The 27,999-nt window shown below is 36.8% G+C and overlaps 2 protein-coding genes across 4 annotated transcripts; one reads left to right on the plus strand and one right to left on the minus strand.

The window, feature by feature from the left end:
• The first annotated feature begins 950 nt into the window (after positions 1-950).
• On the plus strand, positions 951-11,000 carry LOC103722366 (myb family transcription factor MPH1-like). 2 transcript variants are annotated; one of them, XM_008812899.5, is made up of 5 exons: positions 951-1,193; positions 2,350-2,426; positions 9,799-9,965; positions 10,069-10,174; positions 10,275-11,000. In XM_008812899.5, the coding sequence occupies exons 1-5, from the start codon at positions 1,070-1,072 to the stop codon at positions 10,584-10,586; spliced, it is 786 nt and encodes a 261-aa protein (XP_008811121.3). In that variant the 5' UTR covers positions 951-1,069; the 3' UTR covers positions 10,587-11,000. The 2 variants fall into 2 exon arrangements, with proteins under 2 accessions (XP_008811121.3, XP_088564948.1); XM_088708822.1 differs by having other exon boundaries at positions 982-1,412.
• LOC103722367 (protein FAR1-RELATED SEQUENCE 7-like) lies at positions 9,545-27,674 on the minus strand. Of its 2 annotated transcripts, XR_015972114.2 has the most exons (10): positions 26,334-27,585; positions 26,021-26,098; positions 14,875-16,927; positions 14,660-14,781; positions 14,491-14,565; positions 14,360-14,419; positions 13,937-14,051; positions 13,264-13,509; positions 11,063-11,148; positions 9,545-10,062 (listed from the first exon to the last, which is right to left on the minus strand). XR_015972114.2 is itself a non-coding variant. In XM_088708821.1 (8 exons), exons 1-7 carry the CDS (start codon positions 27,435-27,437, stop codon positions 13,938-13,940), a joined length of 3,606 nt encoding a protein of 1,201 aa, XP_088564947.1. In that variant the 5' UTR covers positions 27,438-27,674; the 3' UTR covers positions 13,098-13,509; position 13,937. The 2 variants fall into 2 exon arrangements, 1 of the variants encoding a protein (XP_088564947.1); XM_088708821.1 differs by lacking the exons at positions 9,545-10,062; positions 11,063-11,148 and having other exon boundaries at positions 13,098-13,509; positions 26,334-27,674.
• Between the last annotated feature and the right edge of the window lie 325 nt (positions 27,675-27,999).

A 27,999-nucleotide genomic window follows, 5' to 3' on the forward strand; every position in this document is an offset into this window, starting at 1 on the left:
GCAACCATGCAACAAATTTTCAAACAAGTGTACGGTATAATAATAAGTTTTTTCTAATGTGAGCAAGAGTAAACTGCAGTCTACCATATATAACAAGAGTTAAATTATTAAACAATGATGAAATGATTGTAGCTGTCCTTAATGGGGAGCAAAGCTGTTTGTGATTGAAAGTGACGACTGTAGTATTCTTGAGTGAGATGGAGATCACAGAAAATGCTTGTTCAATCTTTCCTTCAATTGATGATATTGTTGTTGCTATGGAGAGGGAAGCTAAGATTGATCCAAACCTTGACTTCGATATTGCACTCCAACAAGGTTCTCATATCAGCCACAAACTTCAACATTAACTACCCTTGAAGCATTTTCAAGCAAAGCAACACGTATAGATGCATGCATGACAAGAAATTGAAGCCATCCACATTTTCAAACGCTTGAAGAGTTCTTCAATTACGCAAATTAACTATTTAGTGAATGAATATTAAATTCCCAACCTTTTGGCAACATTAACAACCCTCATTTTATATGTCTTTGTGTATGTTGTATATTTTGAGATGAACATATCTATCCCTTCAAGTTAAATATAATTATAAATCATTTTGAAAAGTACTCATGTCTTGAGTAATATATATATATATATATATAAACTGCACGTAGAACTTGACATATTCTTATGTATGTTTTTTGTTCTAATATGGATATAGTTGATTCTACATGGTTGATACATGAACTGATGTCTCACCAGAATCACAACCATCATCTCTACAAAAGGCGGTTTTTGGTCTTTGTACAAATTTATGAAGGCCAACTTTATTTGTCTCATCTTGTAAAGCTGGTATCATTGAAGGACAACCCTACGTTTCTCAAACCATTGCTTTGTTCAACCTTTTGGAGAGCAGCGAGCATGTTTTGACTGGACTTGGTCAGAAAAGTGATAGGCCTCGGTTGTATATATATATAACTGAGCAGATAGATTTCAGCTTCGATGGTGGGCAGAACGGCCTAACTTTTTATCATCCAAGGTTCTTATCATCACCTGCCCAGCCTTCAGAAGAAGAAACCTGATCAAGAGATGAGAGGCTTTGAGAGGAGAGGGGTGAGGCAATACAACAGATCGGAAGCCCCTCGCATGCGATGGACCGAGGAGCTCCACCGCCATTTCATCGAAGCTATCGACTGCCTTGGGGGACAGAAAAGTAAGTTTGGATTGCATGAAGCTCTCTCTCTCTCTCTCTCTCTCTATGTCGCAGAGCAGCTGCGGAGTGCCATCATCTATGTTCGAAAAATAGACATGCGTTGAGGAGAGGAGTGCCAAACACTGAACCCCATCTATCAAGAGAGAAAAAAAAGGAGGAAACTTTGAGCAACTCTATTGTCTATACAAATATTTAGCATGAAGCATGCGGAGTAATTAGGTTAGTACATGTATTGAGCATGAAGTCCTGCAAAATTAGGTCTAGTCTTGACTGAAACTAAAGTTGGTTTAGTGGACATGCAGACATGCACCAATCCGCTTGCAGACTTTTACAACTAATATGTTTCCATTGGAATTGTTCATCTCTTGATGTTATCCTACGAAGGAACATAAGTAACCAATCCTAAAGGGAAAAATGAAGAAAAAAGTGCAGCATAATAGATCAGAGGATTTCTGAACAACTTAGAGATCATTATTAAGGAATTATCATGTCGATATCTGACCTTTTTTAGGGGTGTCTGCACCGTCTAATATGTGGCACTCTTCTTTAGAAAATCAGCATAATAATATCTAGAATGAGAACATTTATAGATAGAAAAGTTTATAATTTATGAACTCTCGGTTTCATGATGTAAAAAACATAAGGAGGTCTACTGTGCAACCTTTTCTATACTTTAGGAAGTCAGATGGATTCATTTGCAGAAAATGGATATTTTCCTGTAATATATTGTTATTTTACTAATTTTAACGGCGATTGTTATATAAAAGTTTAAAGGCAAGAATGATCCTATGAGGTACAGGTAGCAAAGTCTTTTAACAAATACCTGTGCTGACAATTCTGTCCATTTCTATGTTAGAACTGAGTACATCTTATTACACCTAAGTAAAATCAATTTGGAAAATATTATTAACTTGTTAATTTGCTTACTTGGTGCAACAATATTGTTCCTTTGATAGTTTAACACCATTTATTAATTTCTCTCAGTTCTATTTCGTTTTATTAATCTAACCAAAATGGGTGAAGCTACTTTATGCTTTTATATAAAAAAGTGAGGTTCTCCATATTAATTATAATAACAGTAAAAAGAGCTAACATGAGCTTCTAGAGACTTTTTAGACTTTTCTGATTCAATTCGATTGTGGTCATTTTGTTTCAGAGGCAACACCAAAGCGTATTTTACAGTTGATGGGAGTGAAAGGACTGAGCATATCTCACGTTAAAAGTCATCTGCAGGTATGCCTCCCATCTTCTCGCTAATAGAAATATAACATCATTGGAATTTTTAAGTCCTCCTTGGTAAAAGAAGTTATAACAACTGCCTATTTTCACCCTGCAACAAATCATCATCAATCTCTTTTAATTATATGATGACTATATTCTCAAACAAAATAATATGATGGCATGTGTTAACACCATTTCGTGCAATCCAAGAAGTATTTTGTCAATCATTTATTGTGTCGAACATGTCTTACCATTTTGATTGTTAGTATATGTTAATGTGGACAGAAAAGCCTAATCACACTATTTGGCTCTTTATAAGATGGCAGAAAGTAAGAGATTATTGAAAAATAACTAATAGATATGTCATGGCTATCATATTGTCATTAAGTGAGTTTAATAATAGTGGTTAATCATTTTCTTTTCTTGCTTTCTTTTCTTTCCATCACAAAAGAAGTTATTCTTTATGAAACTAATAGCATGAACATCTTCATATTGTTACATTAAATGGTTGACAAATCACTCTTAAACATTCATACTTCAGTTTTTTATTCATAGCATCTGTTTTATGTTGTTATAAGAGATAAGCTGATGAAACTCCATGAGTTAATATGTTACACTATAACAATCTTTTGGTAACGCCATTATGGTTGCATAACTGCTGTAGGCCTGTAGCTAGGAACCATCAAAACATTGTAACAGATTATTTTGTGGCTAACAGCTTTCAGAAAACCTCATTTTAAATCATCTTAATGTTCTGCATACTGTTCACTGTTAGTTTTAAAGGTGTAACATACTTAAATATTACCAACTTATTCTTTTACTTAAACCACTAGGATCGTCGAAATATTTTGGAAATATCATTGTGCAAACTTATAAAAATAGGTCAAATGCTAAATAATCGCTGCTATGACCATTTTACAATAGCAATTATGTATATGCATATAATGTAATTGAGGGGCCTTGAAACAATGATGGCTATAATGGGTTTATAACCAGAACATTATCGAAAACCATCCTGTAGTCGTGAAGTCTTATTGCTCCAATAGTTGTCTTCAATCCTTAAGTTGCAACAACCCTAATTTGCATGTTTTCTATGTTTACAATCAAAGTTTCTTATAGTTCCAATAGTTGTGTCTCAATAGTTGTCAGCATTCCTCAAATTGTACCTGATCTACATTTACATATATTCCTCATCTTTTTTCTTGAGATTAGAAGGTCTCCAACTTCTATCTTATAACTCTTGAGGGCTGAGTCCAACTAGAGTCGAACCTCTGCCCCTTGCCCAAGTGGCAAGAGGTGGGGCCATCCATTAACGTGCTTGGTAGGTACATATGTACCTCATCACTATGATTTTGTTGGTAAATGGAAGTATCAAGATTACATTTGCAATACCTCCATTACTTTCCTCTTAAGTCTTCTTCAACACATTCCTTCAACCCCACCATTAATAGGTTAGGTGATAAACTGACAACCCACATGTATATACTGTGGCAAGAAAGATCAGTTTCCTGTTTTGTTCAACAAGGTGGGCTCTCCAAATCGTCATCTTAGACTACATTAAAAGTCAAGCAACTAGATCAATTTTCAAATTATGATTTGATCCTTTACCAAGGCCATAGGGAACAACGACACCTTCCATTAGTGAATATAGGTTTGGAACGTCACAGTTATGAAGATTTGAATCCGGGGTGCGTTAGGTTCGTGACCTAATTAAGTAGATACCGGAATTGAAATCGGAATGATTGGAATGGAAATCGGAATTGCCCATACCCTCCACGTGTTTAGTTCGTAACTGGAATCAAATTTGGAATCATAACGAGATTTGAACACTAGGGGAGAGTAAGGATTGGGTTTTGGGGGATTGAGGCATTCTCATTAATTCCTCCCTCTCGAATCGGAATGGGAATGAAACTTTTCTTTGACCAAAAAAAAAAAAAAAAAAGGCAACTACCAATGATGTATTGAAGGACAAAAGAAGTGGTCTTCTAGAGGAAGGAAAAAAGAATTATACAGAGCCACGTGGCTTGTTAGTCTTTGGCACAATAAAATGATAGCTAAAGATCGCATGAAAAATTAATAATACTATTTTATGTATATGTGATAAGAAAAATAAGCAAGTTTTCTTTGCTCCAAAATAGGCGTTAGTTTGAAAATTAGTATGAGATACCAATATGTCCAAGGTTGATGAGAACTGTCAAGTAGCATCAAGGATGAAGTATCAATTCATGAAGTCAAACGTGATATTCTCCACAAAGAAAAGGCCAATATGCATGGAGTATAATTTTGGCAACTCGGTTAACCTCAAGGAGTTCCATGTTGACCAGAGAGGCAAAGATTGACTCAATAAATATAGTAAAACCATAAAAATTCTCATTTTTTAATAGATTCTATAAAATTTATCCATGCGGCTGTGCAAGACAATAAAGATATGCAATAGTCATATAAAATTCTCTTGCACTAACAAGTCGAACTTTGGAAACCACCAAATGAGATCTTGAAGTAGAATAGTAGATTTTAGTTTGCTAGAAAACTCCTTGATTCATTAGGGTTGATCTTTCCATTAATTTAGCGCTAAAATATTACCCCCTCTCGCCCCATCTTTTGTATGGAATTGCAAATACCTCCTCTGCATTTTCAATTGCTGCAATGTGGTCTACCCTCCTCCTCCCAACTAGGATTAGGGCTTGTCAGAGATGCCTACTTGTCACCCAACATAGAGGTAGTTTGCCAAAAATACCTACTTATAAGTTGATGTGGAGGGAGTTATGTGATATGGATTTTTTTATTGAAGGAAGATAGAATATAACATAATGGAGGAGGCAGAGATGACAAGATAGGAGGCGACATAGATGCGGATGAACAACTCAAGAATGCCATAGGACTTGGCATCGATAATTCAAGACTTTTTGATGCGGATAACAGTCTCCTTGAGGCCAAGGTGGCAGATGAGGTTCGAGTAGGCATGCATGGTGGTGATGATGTCTTGCCAGTAATTGACATGAGAGATGCGCTAGGTGGGGTTGTCCTTGAGGAAAAGGGCAGGGAGGGAGCCAAAGATAGGGTGGAGGTGGGCAACAAGATTGTCCTAGATGCCCTTCCAAGTTCTGAGGTAGGTGGTGTCCTCATTGCAGTCCTTCCACATGGGGCACCACAACTCAGGATAAGGGTAGGGTGGCATTGTGGATCTTATCGAGCATTGTAAGGTGGCCCTCTAGGAAGTATCGGACCATCAAGGTGTGGGAGTCATGGTTGAATGTGTAGAACAAGGGTTGCATAGCCATTGCGGGGAGCTTGTGATCGTCGTTGCCCTCAATCTCGTCATCCTCATTGTCGCCGACCTCATCCTCTTTATCATCATTGGGGTCATGGAAGAGGAAGGAGAAGAAGAGGGATTAGTTAGAACAAGGGTTTGGTTAGGCTTGAGGTTGTCGTCCTCGTCCATGAGGAGGGATTGGCGTTAGGATTGGAGGTGGAGGAGATCGTCATCGTCGTTGTCCTTATTGTCACCGTCTTGGAGAGGGAGGTTAGGGGTTAGGGTTGGGGGAGGGGATAGGGTTAGGTTTAGGATTTGGGGGTGGGTTTTGTTCATAGGGGTGATGGTGATGACAGATCCACATCACATAACAACCTCCATATCAATTGATAAGTAGGCACTTCCGATGAACTACTGCCATGTCAGTTGATAAGTTGGCACTTGTAACGAGCTCTAATCCTAATTGGGAGGTGGGTAGACTATATTGTAGCAATGTGCAAAATGCTAGATAGACATTACAACAATTCAAATTGTAGGAGGGTATTTGCCATTCCATGCAAAATAGGGTGGGGGTGTATTTTTTTAGCCTTAATTTAGGAAGTGTCATTTCATCATCTTTTTATGTGCATTGCATCATTTTTAAGAAAGGTTTTTGATCATTATAAAGATAACTCTTCAAAAAATTTAAAGCTCCTATTCAATATTCCCAAGGATCAAAGAAAACATTGAAAATGTAAAGAATATCCATTGCTTTGTGGTTATTATAATTTTTTTTCAAGTTTAATGCTATAAGCCTAACCACATGAAATTGACCAAAGATTCTAGGTAATAAATCAAGACTCTTTCCATTGGTCCTAATAATTTTTTCAATCTCTAAAACTTAACCAGGATGCTTAGATTGTGTATAGATGCTGAATAGCTAGCAACTCTTTGAATAGATTTAACCATGCATGTCCTCCACTAACAAGCTAACAAGTGGATAATTATTAGCTGTTTGGTTGGTACTGGGATAAAATTATGAAAAAAATGAAAAAAATAAAGGAAGAGAGAAAGTTCTAGTGGTTAACTTTATTTCACCATCTTATATGAAATAAAGTTACCTAAGTTAAATATTTTCTTTCTTTTTGTTGGAGGATGATTTCTTCCTCATTGATTGGATGCTCCTTGTTGCCACTTCACCTTTAGGTAGCGTTTGGTGACCCAAATAGGATCACCAAGGTGATCTTAGATCACTGGTGATTCTTATCTCGGGGTGATATGATCCTGATGATTTAAGATCACCGCGTTTGGTATACTATATTATAGTGATTAAAATTTTTTAGGTATCCACAAGTAACCTGTTTGATATTCCATAGGATTCCAGAATAATACAATATAATACCAAACTTATCTCTTATATATTCCATAAAAATATATTTATTAATCCTATAAATTATTAATCCTATAAAAATATATTAATTATTATTACATAATTCATATTTATATTTATATTTATAATATATTATTTTTAATACTAATAATTATTTTGATTAAAAAATGAGGTAAACTAGAAGTTATATATTAAATACTTTCATTTTATAAATATAAAGTACAATAACATAGTTCTACTATAATTTAGAATTATCATTGAATAATAATATATAATAATATGACCAATAATATATTATAATATAATATATCATAAATATAATATATATAATATCTATAATATATATATATATAATTATATAATTTTGTTATAATATATTAAATTGATATACTAATTTTTCTACTAGACTGAGGGACATTTTTGTCATCAATTTTTAGCCTAAGATCACTGTCTAGGGTGATCTTGGATTTCCGACCTCAAGGACGAGCATCTCATCACTAGGTTGGACGGTAATTTAAGGGGCGGGGATAATTTGGAATCACTACAACGTAGGATCACTATAGTGTAACCAAACATGATGATTTTATCACCTCCACTCAATTCACTCTCCATCTTGGGATGATCACCCTATACCTAATCTCTCCTCAATATCGTTTTCCATCAGGCTCTCTCTCACCATCAGCCTCCTTCCTGAGATGTGGTTTTCGGCCACTCCCTCTCCCTAGATGGTGTCGCCTACTCCCCTCCAAACGCTCATTTATGGCCCACCTGTTCGATGAAATGCCCTGCCACTGAGAGGTACACGCGAGAGAGAGAGAGAGAGAGAGAGAGAGAGTATCTCTGGCTAGGAGCGCTCTTTCTGTAATGAACAGCTAATGACGTCCGTAGAAAACATTCCTGAAATTTGTCAATTCAAGATTCATGTCCGAATTGAGATGATGAAGGAAAGAATCCTTCCGGTCCAGAGAACTTAAAAGTGTAAGAGTCCAAAAATATTGGGATAAAGAAAAAGCACCTCGCGAGCCAAACTAATAGTGTATAATTTTTTCTGGATGGCAGATTTTGTTGAGGCTATGGGTTGGTGGTTTCTTCCTCGAAATTCTCCTCTTCCCTGACCAGCTTTCCCTAAGTTTTGGGCAAAAGCTGAGTCTATCCTTCCATAATTTATTAGTGCTGAAAATGGGCAAATACGGATAGAATATCAGTATATCCATATTCGTATTCATTTATATTAAATATTTATAAGTATAAAAATTTATATTTATATATATTCTAAACAATGAAGGATACATATCAGATATTTAAAGTATGGATGTAAGTTGGGTAGTTAAATTTTATAATCATAAAATCAAAAATATCACCGAATGGAAGATAAATAAAGTTACTAACTCGTAAATATGATCACTTTATTTCATTAAAAATTCACAAGTTCTACATGAGGTGAATTGATTGCAAATAGAATAAGATATTTATATATTCATAGTCGAATCTCTTTTTCTTTGATGGGTATAGATACAGATACAAATATTAATCGAATTCTTAAATTTGTAACCGTATTCAAATAATATTATATATGAAAATAAATTCAAACAGATACTATCCTATCTGCTTTTACCCCGATAATTTATAGTATGCATCCTAGGCGATTGCATTCATTCCAAAAAAAAAGGCTGATAAATTCATTGAGTCCCAATAAGTTGACAATCTAGTTTCATGATTACAGGTCCCCATGTATCATGAGATAGCGCTCTGTGATGCATCAGGTCCATCATATTAAAGAAATGCTGTCATGTAATATATACATGGATGGATCTGACTGCAAACCAGATTGTCAAGCTCAATCTCTAAATTCAAAAGGACCAGAACTCAATTTCACTTCATGTCGTAGATATGGTAGACAATTAGAGATAAAAGTAGACCGAATAATATCTATCTGGATTTATTTGTCTAACTCTCATCTAGATACAAACAAAAATTTGAGCATTCAATTAATATCTATATCTATATCCATATTTATCAAAGAAAAAGAATACAGATATGTATGGATAATTACCAAATTCATATCCGAATATTTAGTTTTGCTTATAGTCCTATTTAATCTTATACAGTATTCATGACTTTAAAAAAAAAAATAAATGACCATATTAACATGTTACCAACTTAATTTACCTTTTTATTCAATTTTATTTTTGATTTTATAGTCGTAAAGTTTAACCATCTGGCTTGTATTTTTATTTACATCCGTACTTTTAATATCCGATATATATCCATATCCATTTAAAATATATTGGATATGCATTTTTTCATCCAATTAATACCCACATCTACATCCATATTGGCCAAATATAAAAGGATACAGATATGAATTTATTTATATCCTATCCCTATTTGATGAGATTTCAACCCTAGAGGCTATACACAAAAGAGATCCTTCCGTATCAGCATGTTGGGCATAGTAGCCTGTAACATGAGGCAACCCAGGTTTGTCTGCTACAACATAGGCTAACCTTGTGATCACTAAGGTCATTTATTTATTTATTTATTTAAAGACTTTCAAAGTAAAGTTTCTCATAATATAATTCTACAATCATGTGTGGACTCTTTTTTTTTTTTTTTATCACTCACAGCATCAAAATGCAATGTGATTTTCGCTAATTACTCGACATAATGAACTCAATTTTAAAAAGACAGCAATAACAAGTTAACATCATGAAAATTCCAGGAATATAACAAGTCGTCTTTCTTTATCTTTGTGCCAACAGATGTACAGAAGCATGAGCAATCCTGCCAACCTCCACGACTTTCCATCCACGACCAACCTGAACAAGCAAAAGAGGGTGCAGCAATGCCATGTCGATGCCTATAATTCAAGTAATTGTGAAGCTCCACATCTAAACTGCAGCCTCAGTCGCATACAGTCACTTCAAAGGTGGGTAGTAGGTTCTAGCCATTAGCCAATCGACGTCGTCAACTCTATCATAAATTTTTCCCTTTACACCATTCGATCTGAAGCTTTTGTAATCGTTCTACAGACGATCATTTGAAGAACTGATGAGAGATTGGGCAATGAAGAACATAGCTTATGATTCAGAAACTGACTTCAGACAAACAAGGGATGCAGTGAGCCAGCACAACCAGGTCTGCTCCAGTGTCCTAATAGAGCAAATGTGTTCCATATATTTTTAAACAATATGCATGCTTATAAGGTGGCAACCACCACCCTACCCCTTTGTTTCAGTTGGTTCAGCCGGGCTATCCTCTTGAAAGATGTTCCAGGTTCGAGGGCCAATGGCGGCGATCAGATCATGTTTCTCAAATAGAAATGCCTGAGAGAACAATAGACTGCGAGCTGACTCTTTCATCCTTAAACTATCGGATGCAGAAGGGTGGGGAAGAAACAAGTGAGCTGGGATCAAGCATCGAGTTCGATACCAGCGAAGAGGTCCCCATTTCAAGAAACACAAGCCATGATGATCCAACTGGGTGCAGAACTCCAGTTGAGAAGAGCCACTTGAACTTAGAACTGACAATCTCATTTCACAACACATAATTGTTCTGCAAGGAAAGATTGTAGCTGACAGATAACTTGAAGGCCTACAGTATCTAGTTGGATAGAGTGACCTTGTGGCGAAGCAGATGAGAGTTCCTGGCATGCGAGCTAATATCAAAGAGGTGTGAACCAATTTTGTAGTAGAGACCAGGATATATCTGAATGGTACAGCTCTTTTCCACAGAAAATAGGGAATTTATAGGGAATTGAGAGAGAGAGAAACAGAGGGAGGATGTTGTAGGCCACTTTGTTAGACATGGCAGAACAGAATTTACATGTTGAGGTGCATTTAGCCACTTTGTATAGGCATGGCAGAACGGTTTTATATATACTGAAATGCATGTATTCATGTATGTTTCGTTATGTACATTATGCCACCAATATATTCTAACTGATATTTTGTTCTGACAAAAACATTAGATATTCTAGCAATCTATACTTAGAAAGATGCTGAATTAAATGGTTAGAAACGATACCATTACTTTTGCTCCATTAATCACATCCATGTTAGCCTTCGTGTAAGAAATAATAATTCACAACCCTATCCTCCTCTACAGCCATCCTGCACAAACCCCACAAGCTTAAAGAAGAAAGGAAAAGGTAAACCAAAAAGATAATGAGAGATTAGAACTGCTTGAAGTGCGTCTGAAATTATTTTCAATAATAATGCTATACCTGTGCTCCATTCACCAAGTATTTTTAAACCATCTAAAGGAAATAAATATGGTATGTTTTCTAGTAGTAATCAATCAACCACACTCGAAAATAATTAATATAACCTCCTTGAATTTCATTGTATGCAGTAACTCCGGCTCAATCACCAAGTGCCAAACCACGACAAAATTCTATTCTAGCAACTGTAAATCTTTCCAATCCAATGAAAGAAACAAATGCAGAACTCACTGACATCTGTATAGCATACGCTTGCTGGTACTTGTGACTCAAAAAACTACTAAAAACCATGATGACCAGAAAGAAATATAAACCTGCAGTAATGAAGTCGATAGAAGAGGAAGCAAAGGCCAGAGAATAAAATATGAACACTTTAAGCTTCATGTAGCCTTCGAGAAGGGAATTCAATTCTCATCCCCGGTGTAAGTACCATTTAGTACACTACACAACCATGCTCAAATGCATGTTTAAAATCAAAAACTCATTTATCAATAACCTAAAATCAATTCGGTCAACTTAGAGAGATAAAATTTGAATATAAATTGTATAGATTATAGATAAGGGGGGATTAGGATGATGGGCATGTATTAGGGGTTCACATATCTTTCCAATTTTATTCATATCAATAATTTCTATAATATAAAATTTTGATAAACAGATTTTTTTTCTAGTATAAGCAAATTCTGTGAAACTGACAACCGAAACTGGTTCTGCTGTGACCTTGTCAAGGAGAAGGATTTTGTTCAACATGCTCAACTTGGACCACTCAAAAGAATAAGAGAGAATAAGATAAATAGTAAATATAAGGTCTAGATCCCCTTTTCTTTCATTAAGAATATTTAAAACCAATACCTAGAGTCATACTAGTGAGCTTCACTCTCTTGAATTTGGATTGGATTTCTTTTCTAGTTAAAACAATAAATTAGGTAGAGAGAAGGCAAAAACACTTTTATTTTTATCCTCCTCGTGTACAAAAATTGTGGTACAAATTCCCTATTTATATTAGAAAGCTCTATCCTTTTCCAAGGCAAATTCCTCTTAGTTAGGATTAGTTATTTCAAAACGAAAAAAATATTATTATTATTATTTTGATTTTATAAAAGCTGGATCTTGACTTCTATATCAACTTTATCTTTTATAACATTGCTAAATTATTAGAATTATGGCTTTCCAAGTTTCAATTCCCAAATGAATAGATCTTGCTCCCAGATCTTGTCAGACCTACCCAAAGTGGTCAGTTGACAGATCAAGTGTTCCTCCTGGATCACATTGCTAAAGTAAAAATCTATACTTGTGAAGGAAGGGTGATTACTCCCTAGCTGAAATATATCTATCCAATTAGATAATTGATAAAATATTCTTTATCAAATGAAAAAAGTCATCCATACTTTTTCTTACAAGCATAGCACATGCCCAATCTCTAATGCATAATCCCATCTTCCACGGTCTCATACCTAGCTAGCATTTCCTTACAAAGGGCATCCAAAAAACAAAAAAAAAGAAATACATAGGTGGGGAATGTGCATCCATCAAGTTAAATAATTAAAATCAAGCCGAAAAGAATATGACCATCCAAATTTATTTTCCTATACATAGTGCTTGCCAAATTTTAGGCCTACATAATCTCATCTTCCATGGACGAGTCCCTAGGTAGAATGTTGCTGCAAGGGCAACCTTACGAAACTTGGAAAGTGAAAATATAGTCTTAGAAAACAAATACAAAGGTGATGCTAGTTCTAGATGAGCACACATATGAGCAACATAAAAAGACTTTCACCAAAATAAGCTTTTTCCAAATAAATTATCAATATTGACAATCATGCAAACTTTGAGTGTTCCTTCAGTGAAAAGATGAAGATCTAAAGATAGATGATATGCGATTTATTTGTGACAAAAATAAATACAAGTTCCTGGCTACAATGATGATTAACAACAAAGTCTATCTCTAAACAAAATACAAGGGAAAAGGCCAAATAGAAAAAAAGAGAAAATATCACAGACTTACAACACTGGAGGACACCTACTGATCTGTGTGCCATAATTTCTATATTGCTTTTTAATGTTTTCTTCCAAATATGACTAGTGCTTGCTGATTATGCACGTCTCACATCTGAAGTTTGCTGTACAGAATTTTAGCTGTGGCGCGTCACGTGGAAGATGTGGCAAGCTAGTTTACAAACTTACATCAAAAGAACTTTGCCTTCCATGCCCAAATAGATCTCCAATCAAGATTTTGGGGAATGAGATAGACCTGTCAATATTAAAGAAGCAAGGTATATTTCATGAAGCATCATTAGTTAGAATATCTGCAAAGCTAACAATGGCATTTGTGATAAAGTTTTGGAAATAGACCTGTCAATGCCATGAGATGTACGCTTAATCAGAATAATTGCCAAATGAGGATTCATAAAGTTGTTACCAATTAGTTGGTACAAGTCTTGATGTTTACAGTTATGGACTTATGGTACTTTTTTTAAAAAAAAATCTCTGCCTCCTCCAAAAGCAAACTAGATTTTTTATGACTATTATTCACTATCCATAACATTTAAGTCCCAGACAGATGGTTCTTATATTATTCCAGCTGATCATACTGACAATGGAACTTTGAATGATAAACAATGGGCCAAAGAAAAAAGAATTGAAAGAGGATTATTTAATTATTGAATAGTGGAACATACATCATAAGAAATCCCACACTGGAATAGCACAGTGCCCTTGGTCACCACCCTGGTGGTCTAGCTGGGGATTGCTCCCAACAAATTGTAGGGCATGAATATCAGGAGTTGGGTAACCCTGCACCACATTCTCAAAAGATTATCCAAGTCAATAATGTGAAAATATACGAAACTGATACAGTAAACCTAGAAGTTAGCCACTGCCTTGTGACAATGTACCTCACCAAGAAATCACTCTTTATATCAAGTCAGAGAGAATGCGTGATTACAAAATAAATGAATTAAACTGGAAAGGAAGAACAAAGGGAATAGAGAGAGTCAACCAAGAGGTGGCAACGCATCTCAGGCAAAGTTGCAGTGCAACACAGTAGTGTTACTAAACACAAGATCACGAACCAATGATAATACGTCAAGTAACATAATCACCTGAGTCAAGTGGGCACTGCCATGGAACAGTTGCTGCTGTAAAGCAGAAGATGAAGAGTCCTGCATTGTATATAAATACATTCAAATCCAATTGATGATAAGGTCTGAAACACAGTTTAATGTAGACTAACCTGACCAAATTGGGCCATGGGATGAAAGTTTTGGGCTGTGCCAAGTCCAAATTGATGAGGACTTACATAAGGACCCTACGACCCAGAAAACATAAGAGTTTTGCAAACATTCAATACAATGTAAAATATAACCTTAAGGTCCCATTTATCTATGCAAACCAATATTCACCTGCATAAAATGATTTGGTGCAAGGAACTGATTAGAAGGATTTCTTGATTGAGAGGGAACATTGCTCGGTGCTACATGAGGTCCATTGTCCCCTGGTGCAACTTCTGCCTTCTCAGGTTGTCCTATATAACCAATCATTTTATAAGCCAACTTAAAATGGTACATGAACATAAGAGAGGGATGAACGTATAAAACTTTGCAAGACTTACACAAACCTTTTCTCACTTTTTGCCTTCTATTTGCCTCCTGCTCACTTTGATGCCTGTGGCGTACACCTCCATTATTCTTCTTTTTCCCACTCATCTTTTGGCTTTCATAGTTATTATCATGCTGTACATCTCCACTCTCAGCCAGATTATTATGCTGATCCCTCGAGGCATTAGCAAGGGATGGTTTCTCAAGAAGCCTTGTTTGCAAAATTCGCTCAACTTGTTGAAGAAGCTGATCTGTTTGGTTAAGCATTAATGTGAATGTGTCCTCATTTTCTGCAGCCCTTGCTGCAATTTTATATAATATCCGGCAAAGAGAGTTATATCGATGTAGTTGAGATGTCTCAGGGTCACCATCAAGCATTAATCCATGACCCTCTCTTATGCTTCCAGCTTTAGCATCCTTTCTCCACCTCTTTAGAAGGTATTGTGGTGGAAGCTCTTTAATATTTCTGAAATCAAGTACTTTCAGTACATGACAACACTGAATACCAACATGCTCAAACTTTCTGCAACTACACATGATAGAACCATCTGATGAGTCAAACCTAATAAATTGCTCTTTACTTTTATCCTTGACAGTAGCCTCGTAATCAGACAACGTTCCAACTTCACCGCAACTGTAAACCATGCAATCCATGAACAATTCAAACTCCCTCCTGAACATTTCAAACACTGCAGGGGTGTATTCATTTGCAGCCTGCCACAGCAGCCTCAAAGGAGGTATCCTAGGAGTACCTTGGTTCACATGATAATCAGCCTGTACCTCTGCATATCGTCGCTCATTTACTAACATCTCATATAGTTTAAGGAATTCTGATAGATCTTTTCCAGAGTTCAAATATTCTTTTAGCAGAGTACTTAAAGTTTCCTCTTGTAGTGTGCTTTTTATGTCTGCGCAGAATATATGCCGGCTATACACCAAAGCCCATTTCTCCCTTTCCTCGTATAGTTTAGTCAACCATTCATTATCCTTGAGATTGTACTTCTCCAGCATGGAGTTCCATGCTGCAAGAAACTCCTCCTCATCCTCAAAATCATAAATACAATGGCTGAAATCATGTGCAAAAGTTTCGGACGCTTCAAAGACATGGGCTAAGTGTTTCATAGCATGTTGGTATATTTGCCACACACAACAATGTTGGGTGGTACCTGGCCAAACAGCACCTATTGCATCTCTTATAGCTGCACATCGATCCGTCAATATTGTTTTCGGTTGCTTCCCACTCATTGCAGTTTTGAATGTCTCGAACAACCACTTGAAAGATTCCACAGTTTCATCATACAGAAATGCTGCACCAAAGATAACAGTTTGCTTATGATGATTGACACCAATGAATAGAGAAAACGGCCTGCCAGAATTATTTGCTTTATAGGTTGTGTCAAAACATACCACATCACCAAAATAATGATAATCTATCATGGATTTTGCATCTGCCCAGAAGACGTTGGTCATTTGATCATATTCATCAACTTGAATGGCATAATAGAAAGAAGGATTATCACCTTTCATCTTCTGTAAGTATTCCAACAGGGCTCCTGTATCACCCACCTGCATATCCTTCGAACGTTTTGCCCGTAGATAATTTTTATATCCAGCAGGGATTAGACTAGCCTTTTCGCAACCTCTAGGTTGAACCTTTGTTAACAACTTCTCAGACTTTAACATCTGAATATCTAATGGGGCTGCAAGCTGATGGTTATGGTCAGGCACAAATTCAGTCACACGGTATTTACCACTTGATGTGATTTTGATAGCCATCCGTGAAGGGCAACCAGTTCTTGTTTCCGGCCTAGGTCTCTTTGCCTCATTCTTAGGGCGAAACCCCTCTCTTGAACATATGTACACCCTTGATCGAGTATTGTTTCTAGCAGATTTATCCCACCCACCTTTCCGAACACTGAAACCTACACTTCCAGCATACTTGACATAATAGTCATAGGCTTTAGCTTCATTTTCAAACACCATACCAACTATTGGCACTCCCCCAGCATTTGCAACTACTTCTTCAGGTAATTCTGGCTCTTCTTCTGCTGGTTCCTCCTGTCTATTCAAGGTCTAAAACAACTCATCAGGTTTTCGGGGAAATGAAGAATTCACAAATAAACACCATGATACACATGAAATGTTCAGAAGTACTAATAAGATGACAGATGCAGAAAGCCCCACTATTGATCCATCTACAACAATTGTTTATGAACATCTAAAATGAAACAGGTGCATGCAACAATTTAATAAACCAATGTACCAGACAAAATAAAAACAGAGGAAGACAGCATACACACAGTGATGACTTTAGAAAAATAATTATATAGTATAAAGAGTTATTCTGAAGGATGCACTAGCTGGCCCTATGGTCATTGCTCCATTTGCAGTATAGGCACAGTCGATACAGGTGGCATTGCAGATCTTTAGTACACTATCTTGCATTTATCCAAGAAAAGAATTACGCAGATGGTCCAGCTCAAGATGTTGACCACATTCATGTCATGATCCACATTTAGATTCTTGGGCTGTATTTTCTCCACCAACTGAATGAAACGACCAAAATCGCCCAAATTGAAGATATTTGTCTCCCTTAATTTCCAACTTAGCGCCCCCCCCCCCCAAAAAAAAAAAAAAAACCAACCCACCCAAAAAAAAAGGAACAGACCCATTTCTTCCAATTTAAGCTGCATAGAGGTGCAAGAAATTAAACATTCACAAATAACCATAAATGTCACTGTTGAACCTCATCCCAACTATTTGGGGGAACTGGGGAAGTAGCATGCTAGAGTTGAAAGTAAGGGCTAGAAACTTCGACCTTGTACAGAATCACGTGTTTTTTATCCCTAAAATAAGGATGTGCAAGTAAATAAATATAAGAACAAGGTAAAAGATCACTTATATTCTTGAGTAATAGTAGGAAAATGATGGGGTAATGCCAACATATGAGCCATAAAGATATGGAACTGCATAAGAAAGCCTCTTTAGTATTAAAATAGAACCAAACACATATGATGCAGTTAGCATTATATAAGACTAGAACCAGACACATGATGCACATGATTAAGGAGGAAAAAAGAGGAGACATGGGAGCATGGCTTGTGGTACATTAAAAGGGGAAAAAACTTGCACACATAGAGCTTCCCTTTTTTATCTTCCCAATGGCATTGAGACTTTTGATGCTTGCCTATAGAGGGCAATGCAGCTCGAAAAGTTCAGCTACAGAAAGGAACTCAGCTACCAACAAAAATGTCCAATCACAAGGGCTTCTCTCATTAAAATAGTAGAAATGCAGTATTAGATATATCTGTGATCCCATCTAACATTGGGCAAAAAGGATAGCCAAGATATCATGGTTATGGGAAGCGATAAGATGGATTTGAGCCATGATATTTGGTTGAGAACAATTGTGAGAGCTGTATAGACATAAAGACAGACAAAGAAGCAATCAAAAGTTTGAGCTATATTAAAATTAGATCACGGCACATAATGTACATTAAAGGAGGCATGGATTGTTGTAACAACCATGTATGCTTAATTTTTTTCTACTGTAAATGTAGCATTATAGATACACATACTTTTAGCTAGTGTTACTTGTTGCCTTACACTTTCAAAGGAAGAGTTGGAAGAAAAGGAGATGACAATGAAAAGAAACTTTCCCTTAGGTCTTAATATGACTTAATGGAAGATGCATAGGATAAAACTGGAATGGAACCTGATGCAATGTAGATTGAATTCCAAGATCAAATCCACAACAGGCTAGATATGATTTACGCTAAAGATCTGAGTTCTATGTTGGATTTGAAGTTTTGAACTAAACTTCAGATCTTTGTTACCGAAAATCAGCAAGGGGTAACATCAGAATGTTGAGAAGGCAATCATACCCACAAATTGGAGCAGACAAAGGCAATTCCTCAAGCCTTGGTAGGGAGACAGAACGAATAAACAGATGAAAGTAGAATTAACCCAGATTTATCATTAATGTTCATTATAACTCAAAATTTTGGAGACAGCCTTACTCATAGATAGATGGTCCATGATGAATTCTTAAATCCTATGAATAGTCAAATCACCTAGACAAAATGCATAGGCAGTCAGGCAAGTGTTTGACTGAGAAAATCCCCAAAAATTAACAGTTGTATGTATTTCATATATACAGAGTTATATATAGTGTACAAACATCATATTGATAAATAATAAAGTTACCTAATTACTTAAGTTATGAAATAATGAAATGCATGATTTAATACTTAATAACATTTCCATTAAGTGATTTAAAGTATTTAAAACTGAGTTCTTAGAAACAACATGTTCAAGTGTCAATTAATATTTAAGGGCACATATTATAAATGGATACAACTTCTTCCTCACTTGAAAGAAATATTTTTACTTAACCACATAGCTAATTGAATAATTTAATGCCTTTAATAAATCAACAGCCTAACACAAAGGCAGCGCCTAGGCAGCAAAGCACAACCTAGGCACTTGGGTAATTGCCTTGGTTTAAGGCTTGGAAAGCACCAAGAACCTAGGCGATTGGGTTGTCCAAGTACCCTGGCAAGACCACCAAGTTGCCTAGGTAGCTGCCTGTGACAACCTTGAACCTAGGAAAAGCAGAGTCTAGACCATTGTTTAGCGAACCTAATCCTAGCCAATGTTACATAGAAACGGACATGGGAACTAGATTCAGATGCCTATCCAAGTGGCTAACTAGGCAAGATGAAAAGAAAAGATACGGGATACATAGAAAAAAATTATTAAACATATTTAAATAAATTCTTTATAATATAACAAATCAAAATATAAAGGGGGATACTTGTTAAAAGATAATAGCAATAAGAATATAATTGACTGGAAGAAATCATGTTGTTTTTAACTTCTGTATCAAAAACTTCCCCTCTAAGACTTCTTTGTTGGCATTTATATGCACACATAAATATCACATAGAAAGTTACAAGCTGATATGTTACGCTTCTATTGTTTCTTTACATCTGGTACTATGCAACATTTTTTTTATTTTGAAAAAAAAAAGGATTTGTGATACTAGGATACAAAAGGATATAATTGGACTTTTCTTAAACCTATGTGGGCAATATTCGCATTTTGCATTAGAAACATCTAGATCCTTCCTAGACTAGGAGTTAGGTCTGCATTGTATAACTCTTTTCCATTTCTTTTCCCTTTGACAAGGATAACAAGTAGTGCAGGAGCCCTGTCGATAGGGAGAGGAGGCCATTGGCATCAGCATACTTTCTTCTGTTCCTTCTCATCACTCAAGCAACGATAGGGAAGCAGCCCTTTCTCTCTCTTGCTCTACCACCTCCTCCTCCCCCCTCAGGCGCTTGGTTCAGCTTCAAGAGATTCAGACTCTTCGCAACCCCTTAAATCTTGAGATGCCATATCTGGTGCATGTCTTGCACATCTGATATGTACTTGACACACAGATGCATTGACATGGCATTTCAAAGCTGGATTCACATGTCCAAGTAACACTGATCCTAGCACTTCAACTAAAATATGTCACTGATGCCCCTGATCACATCACAAGACTTCCTAGATAAAATAACTTGGTCAAATTTTGTCCATCGTGTGGACCTAGCATCTCCAGTAAATATGTGTATTCGAGGCCCAAAAACCATATACATTTTAACTCATATAGATTCCAGAATCTCTGTTTATAACCTCATAAAATTATACTTGTGATTATACCTAAAATAGAAGGAAAACCCAAAAAGAAGTCCAAAAAGTTTGAGAAATTTAATTTCAAACTTAAAGCTCATCTAATCCTAAACTATTGAGTTTACATCACAATGGCTCAATTAAGAGTTTCAGGTTAGCCTAACCAGACATGTTGTGAGAGTCCTTCACAGAATTTTTACTGATAGTGTAAATGGGCTTGTCTCTTACCGTTTGCAAAGTGAATTTACTTAAAAGTATAAAGATGCTAAGTGATTCACATATATAAGAATTCCATGTCCTATAATGAAAATGTGGAGAAAGTGGACCTCAACTATTTAGAAACCAAACTGGACCTGAACCTCTTGAATTGTCAACCAGCTAGGCCTGCAGTGCGGATTAACCCCTGAAATCCCTTGACGGGCACTCCAGGACCTGCCAACGCTCGTGAAAACCCAAATCGGTCGGTCCTCCATTCATCCGACCAGATGTGTGGATAACGAGGCCACCTTCACAATCTTCTCCCTTCTATCCCTATCCAAAGTAAGGTAGGTTGATACGGTTGCTCACTTCTCATAAATTCTTTCAGGTAAGATTCTCCAAATGCCTGGAGACAAACCGCCCTCCTCTTTTCTCCATGACACCTCAACACCTAGAGACCATCAACCTTAGATCCTGAGGCCAACCTCAAGCCAGACCATTTTTCCTTCCAAAACTGACTCAGCATGGTGGTGGCAAGCCAAGTCAGTAAAATGATGGATAGGCACCAAAGAGCCTATGAATCCAATCCTTGCTCCATGACACCTTTCCTTCTATTTCCTATATAGGATTATGATGATTGGAAAGAGTGGTATGGCTTCAATTCAGGCACTAAAACCAGGGAAATGGACGAGCAAGGGGAAGAGCATGTTTTGGTGGTTAGGTTGAGGCATTTGGTGAAGTTTTCGGCATCAATGTGCAAAGGGTCTATAAGGTGAGAATGGAGTTTCTTTGATGGAGTTTTAGATGATGGCCAACTAGCAACTCGGGCAGAAGTAAAGAGAGGACAGTTTAAGTGTTTTTAAGAGCTTTAATACTGGGATAATGATAGAACTATGCATCCATTAGTAGATTGATAGGGAAGGACTTATTGGTTTCTCTAATTTCTTCTTGAATAACTCGGCCTTTGAATAAGAAGGAGGATATACAAGGATCAGAGTTTGTATCATATATTATATGTTAAGGATGCAAACTTTGCATGCCATTTTATGAAAATTGTCAATTGCATGAGAAGATGTCATGAAATCATGCATTATCATGAAGTTATGAAATGAACATAAACAACACTAAATATCACTAGGAATGTGCTGATATAAATTAGAAAATCTTAGTGCTTTCATATATTTCTATTTATATTTTACTTATATTTGATTAGTAGTTAATATATTTATCATGTCATGATGACAGCATAATGCATTTCCAAGATCTGAGAGTTAAACTAGTGACCATTAACCTGGTCACTTTCCAGTTTGAAGAAGAATTCAGATTTTAAAACATTGGAAGGCCTTACATAGTCACTTATTTGTCACGTGATTGTCACATGATCAATAAGATGAGTTATGTGGATATTCCTCATGAGATAGGCTTATAAACACAGCTCAACTCAGACAATTCTCTATGATATATGAAGGAAAGTAAAACAAAAGCTAAACATAGTAAAAGAAAAGTAAATCCTAAGGTTCCCAATATGAAACTAGCCATGTTGTTCAAATCTAAACATGCTAAGTGCAATAACTAAACCTATGATATTTGCATCAATATAAGTTTGTGTGAGAGCATGCATGCATATGTGAATGCACTTGAATAGACACTAAGTTCACAATAAAGTATGTAATGGTAAATTTTACAGCATGTCATGTATAATATTAATAGAATAGGTAGAGTAAGCAGGCAGGCCACCTAACCTATGTTAACAAACTTGAAATAATTTTCAGCTGGTTAAAGCATCTATAAATCCTATACCGCATCATCACTATGTACAGTGACTGGAGATAAGGCGCCACCACCATAACACCTATCCTTGGTATCTTGGTGTAATGCATCAGCCTATATTCATCAATACTGTTGCATTTCGTAGAGTATAATTGGAATGCTTAATTGCACTGAAATAATCAAGCAAGATCATAAAAAAAAAGAGATCATACTCCAATAGTTGTCAATTAGGTAAAAGGTGCACTTATGGACAATATATTTCAAAATTTTACCTGAATTTTTTAACAAATCAAACTCGCACAATCCAGTTAGGATTCTAGCTAGGACTCCTTGAGCAATTCTAATAATAGGAATTGATTTTTTAAACAAATCTTAATTAACAAATCCACTTAAAGATTGAATCTTACAACTGAATCTAACTGAATTTTGTCTGATGATTTGAATAATCACAATATGATTCATCAAGATTTGGTAATGGTTGTGCAGTTAGCCCACAATTTGTTGTTAATACTTCAAAGATTGGAGTTGAATACCTGGCAATTGCAATTTGAGATTAGAGAACTCTTTATTGTCGAATTTGAAACCATGAAATTTGAGCAGCCCTCCTAGGTTCTGTTAGGCTTGGAAGGTAAGTCTTGATGGATAGAGAAAACTACTGGGACAAACATGAGGAATTGTTATCATCTCCAAGGCACATTTTATGAGTCAGAAACTAAAAACATGAACTGAATTATCCCCCCCCCCCCCCTCTCCGGGTTTTGGGATCTTACAATCAACAATATGAATATTACAATCCAAATAAATGGCCCTAAACAATATGGAACTCACATAAAACAAGATTAATCAGGATAGCAAAATCTTGGCCATGTTATGTATTGAGTGTTTCCTTAGATCCCAAGATCCCACATGATTATGTTATTCATATATTTCACTTTTTGAATTTTAGAATGATTTTTGCATCACTAATAAGTCTCTAGCACATGCGACTTATTATATCATTTTGGTTTTTGATTTGTAAGATTAAATGAAAAGAAATTTAAGTTCCAAAAGCTAAAAGCTAAAATTAAATCTTCATTTCCTACAATCATTTGCAAAGAGTCAATGCAAATAATCTGCCTTAAAGGATATTGAACGAGTATACTTGAAGAGATGAATCATGCTTCATTGAGCATGTTTAAAATTATGTCTTACTCGGTTAGAAGGACTACTCAACTCACTTTTGTGATGCCTTATCAACACAGAGAAGAAACAAACCATAGTCACAAAAACTGGATAGGCGATTGACCAAGCTAAGGGCCCAAGTCACCAGGTCATCAATCCAACCACCGAGTCAATCAGTCGAACCAACTTATAATTAAAAATATTAAAATATTGAAATATTAAAAAAGTAGATGTAATATAAAAATATATAATTATTTATAACTTATATTTTTTGATGAAAATATTTATAACTTTTTACATTAAATACTACTCTTTGAAACACATTGATCTACATGCTACACTACTCTTTTATTACAACATAAAATAGAAAAATTATGGTTCATTTAATTTCCAAAAATAAGTATAGCTATATAATTAAGAAAATATATAACATTTATTGATATTTTTATTTTATATAGTTTTAAAAGTATCCAGATGCATTAAATGAAATATATTTTTTATTTTTGCATATCTTTTATCTTTAATTTTGCATCAAAAAATAATAATATATTTTTCTTTTTATTGCAAAAGAATTTATTATCAAAATAGTGAGTAAATGACATTTCCAAACAACATAGATATAGTTTATATTGCATGATAATTTATCAAGAAGTGAAGGGTGTCCTGGTGGTTGAGAGTTTGTTTAATAAACCTGAGATCGTGTGACTGAATCCTAACTCAAATTCTTTTTTCCCAAAAATTCTGTTGGCTGATTCACCCACCCACTCGTTCTAAAAACCAGCTGGGTCACCGATTCTCATGCAGTTCATCTGCATTTCCAGTCCTATAAGAAAATGGGACCGGCTGAGGATCCGGTTCGCCAATTTTCTGATCGGACTAGGCCAACCAGCCAATTTGGTTCAGTCTTTATAACTATGGAAGAAGCAACTGTATCTTCTCTTATGCAAAAGAAGTCATCTTTACAAATCAAATGATGACAACAATGGAAATATGGTCAATCATTTGTGTTTTCTACATGTCTTTGTCATCATATATGCCTTTCGTTATTAAGGCACCAAATAGACCAATATGATGCTAATATAAATATATGGAATAACTAGACATAACTTTCATTTCAACCAACATGTCATATGGTGTGGGAATTCACATAGTATGTTCAATTTTTTTTTTTAATTTTATCCAATTTAAAATTGACTCATGTTTACATTTTTCATATATATATATATATATATATAATTTTAAAACAAATTAGAAGAAAAAAATACTCTTAAGATCAAAAAAGCCAATCTAAACTAAATATTTTACCCCTTCTACAATTCATGACTTAAATTTGATCTTGATAACACTATTATCCCGAACTTAAAGAAATTGGACAACGAAAATGAAGAGATAAAGAAAATGATACAACATGTGCTTGCCTGCCATCATCATGATTTATGATGAGAATGTGTTACATAGGTTCCAATCCAACTTCAGTTTATGTTGGTCGCAGCTAAACCGGCACAGTCCCCATAGTTATATGGTTTTGATGGCTGAAGAGACATATCAGTTTCAAACCCTTGGCATGGCTTTTACAAGTCAAAGCACATGCCACTGAGGTTGAAACCAACCCCATTGCATACATGGTTTGCATGATGAAATAAAATTACATGAGAACACCATCATTTTTCCAGCAATTTCTGGAATATGCTGTTTATACATCAGAAAGATCTGTTAGAAGCACAACCATTGTTCCAAGCAAATATGCACCATATGAGAGTAAAATTTTTAATGTAGTAGTCATATGTGTAGCTGAGATTTAATATTTGTGTGAAATCATTTCCATACTCTCTTCATAATCATTTGATGCTTGATTAACTCAGACGTCACTCCTTATTTGTATGTGACAATATACACTGTTAGCTACCTCGTGTTAGTTTATGGCTTATAAGTCAAAGATTTTCATTTAGTATATTTAAACCAACTATTGTTTCCTAATACCATTATCAAAAACAACATACACATCCAAGAAATTTCTGTGTTTTTTTTTTTTACTTGAAAAATTAATAACTTGTTTCTTATAGGGTTTAACTTTTTAATGCGCCAAAATGGTCATTTGAATAAAGTTGACCTTTCTTAACTATAAAAGCAATCTCAATTTTGATATTTACAAAGAGAAAGGGCTACCCAGGAGTATTTTAACATGCCTCACTAACAATTATTTTGACATGCCAAGGCATGGAACAACATTATTTTAGGTACTCTACTTTTTGGAATGAAGCATATGTAAGGCTTAACTAATACAGTAAACATTTCTATCAAATTTCAAATGCATTATATATATTTTTGAATCTAAGATTCTATAAGAACAAATATTACCTGCATCTCTTCTTTACTAAGAAATTTCCCTCCAACACCTCGCTGCCTTCTTTCTGCCAGAGCTTGCCGGGAAGGAATCTGTAGAAAAGCAAACACGAGCTAGGCAATCAAATAACAAATTTTAGCAAAACTGATTACGTCCAATGCATATTTAATAAGCATTCCTAAGATCTTGTATAGAGAGATAGAGAGAGAAAGAAAGAGTCTAATCTTTATTCATTAAATCAAATTCTGTACCACCAAGATTACCTCTTTCTTCCCCCTAACGAAGTGCATCTACTGTCAATAGACAGAAGGAAGTTCTGAGAATTACCTTAATGGATCTATCAACAGCTTGTCTATTGCTCTTCTTCTGCATGTACTTGCGAACTATATCCCTCCTTTCCTCATGGGTGTAACGTGACACCCTTATCCCAAGATCTCTCAGCAACTTAGACTGAGCTGGATTCGATACCAAAGGTACCTTTCCACCATCCTGCCCCTTGTCCACTCCAGCTGAATCCTTTACTGAATTAATCTCTCTTGCTGGTTCTTTTGGCATCAAATCCCTCTCTGCCAGAAATGTTCTTTTTTTCGGCCGATCACCTTGGGCCTCTCCTCCGTGCTCATTGCCCACTGCCCCTGGCTTCTCCGACAAGCTCTCAACCTGGATTACCTCTACCACTTCACCATCTTTCTTAGCTTCTTCTGCATCCTTTTGAGCTCTCTTCTTATAAGGACCGCGCTTCCTCTTCCTCGCAGCACTATCGGCAGCACTTCCATAGGGAGGGTAGCTCCCTTTCGAGCACAAGAACCTCTGCATGATCAAAATCCGATTACCCCTCGACCGTTTCCCAGAGCCCATCTGTGCCTTGAACCCCATCTTCTCACCGTACGTACTATAGTATGCCTTCGCAGCCGAAACGGAATCAAATTCCATGTCCACCCTCGGCAGAAGCCCACCGCCGGCGAGCGCTCCGGCGGGGTCAGGCGGCGGCTCGAGCGGGTGGGTGTGCTCCAACACGACTCTCGACACAGCCCACCTCCCGCTCTCCTTCCTTACCACCTCCATCATCGCCCGGCACCTCTCCTCCTCCCCCGGCCCGCAGCCGGCGGCGTCTTCGGCGGTGCCCGCGGCCGCCCCGCCCTGCCGCATAGAGAGGTAGCTGCGCATGATGTAGGCCACCCGGAGGGCATAATCGTTGGAGAGCACTTTCCCGGCCGGCTGCGGGGTCTCCTCGTTAGGGTCCTCAGCCGGCGGCGTAGCCAGCTCGGCGGGATTGCTCTCGGCCGGCTCTCGGGTTCTCTCCTTCGTCTCGTCTCGTTCTTCTTGGAGCCTCTCCTCGGTCTTCTCCTCCTCTTCCGGCTCTCCATCTCCTTCCCTCGGCTCGCCCTCCTTGTTCGCCGCGTCCTCCGTTATCTCGGAGATCCGCACCATGGCGGTGGAATTGGAGGGAAATCGAACGAAATCGAAACCCTAGGAAGAGAAAGATCTGAGATTGGGAACCTCAGCAGAAATTAGGGACGGGAAATAACCTCAGAAATTTTTGTTTGAAACCCTAGGGGTTGGATCTTCATCGACGGGGAACTGTGAGATGAGGAGCGGTCAGGTGCATCGCCAGGGAGGCGGGGCCGGAGCGGCGGGGCGAATCGGGGCGGAGGAGCGGACCGCCGTGGAACAAGAGAGTTGTAACGGCATGCAAGTGGAGGGGCGACACGTACCCATGGGCTGGAGTGGGACCCACGACTGGTAGGTTTTGTACTTGGGATGAGGCACGTGAATCGGGATACGTGGCGGGAGATAAATTGGGTGTCCTGCGCTGTTGACGGCGTAGATCGGCTGTTCGCTGCGAGCTGATCGGGAGCGTGTATCCGTGGAACGCCTGAACTCGGAAGTCAATGCCGCTACGAATACCCAAGAACGTCCCCGGAAAGGTTATGAAGGGGTAGTTCTAGGGTGGTTCTATATACACCCCCACTATTGCTAAGGACACCCCCCA

Source organism: Phoenix dactylifera, chromosome 12, assembly GCF_051530095.1.
Source record: "Phoenix dactylifera cultivar Ajwa chromosome 12, Ajwa_hap1_PhDact_Kaust_v1.1, whole genome shotgun sequence".
Classification (NCBI taxonomy): domain Eukaryota; kingdom Viridiplantae; phylum Streptophyta; class Magnoliopsida; order Arecales; family Arecaceae; genus Phoenix; species Phoenix dactylifera.

Coding starts and splice junctions, on each gene's coding strand:
- LOC103722366 (XM_008812899.5), top strand. CDS start 1,070: ATGAGAGGCTTTGAGAGGAGAGGGGTGAGGCAATACAACAGATCGGAA. Junction 2,427..9,798: donor ACGTTAAAAGTCATCTGCAG/GTATGCCTCCCA, acceptor TTGTGCCAACAG/ATGTACAGAAGCATGAGCAA. Junction 9,966..10,068: donor CGCATACAGTCACTTCAAAG/GTGGGTAGTAGG, acceptor ATCGTTCTACAG/ACGATCATTTGAAGAACTGA.
- LOC103722367 (XM_088708821.1), bottom strand. CDS start 27,437: ATGGTGCGGATCTCCGAGATAACGGAGGACGCGGCGAACAAGGAGGGC. Junction 14,566..14,659: donor CACCAAATCATTTTATGCAG/GTGAATATTGGT, acceptor TCTGGGTCGTAG/GGTCCTTATGTAAGTCCTCA. Junction 14,052..14,359: donor GCAGTGCCCACTTGACTCAG/GTGATTATGTTA, acceptor AATGTGGTGCAG/GGTTACCCAACTCCTGATAT.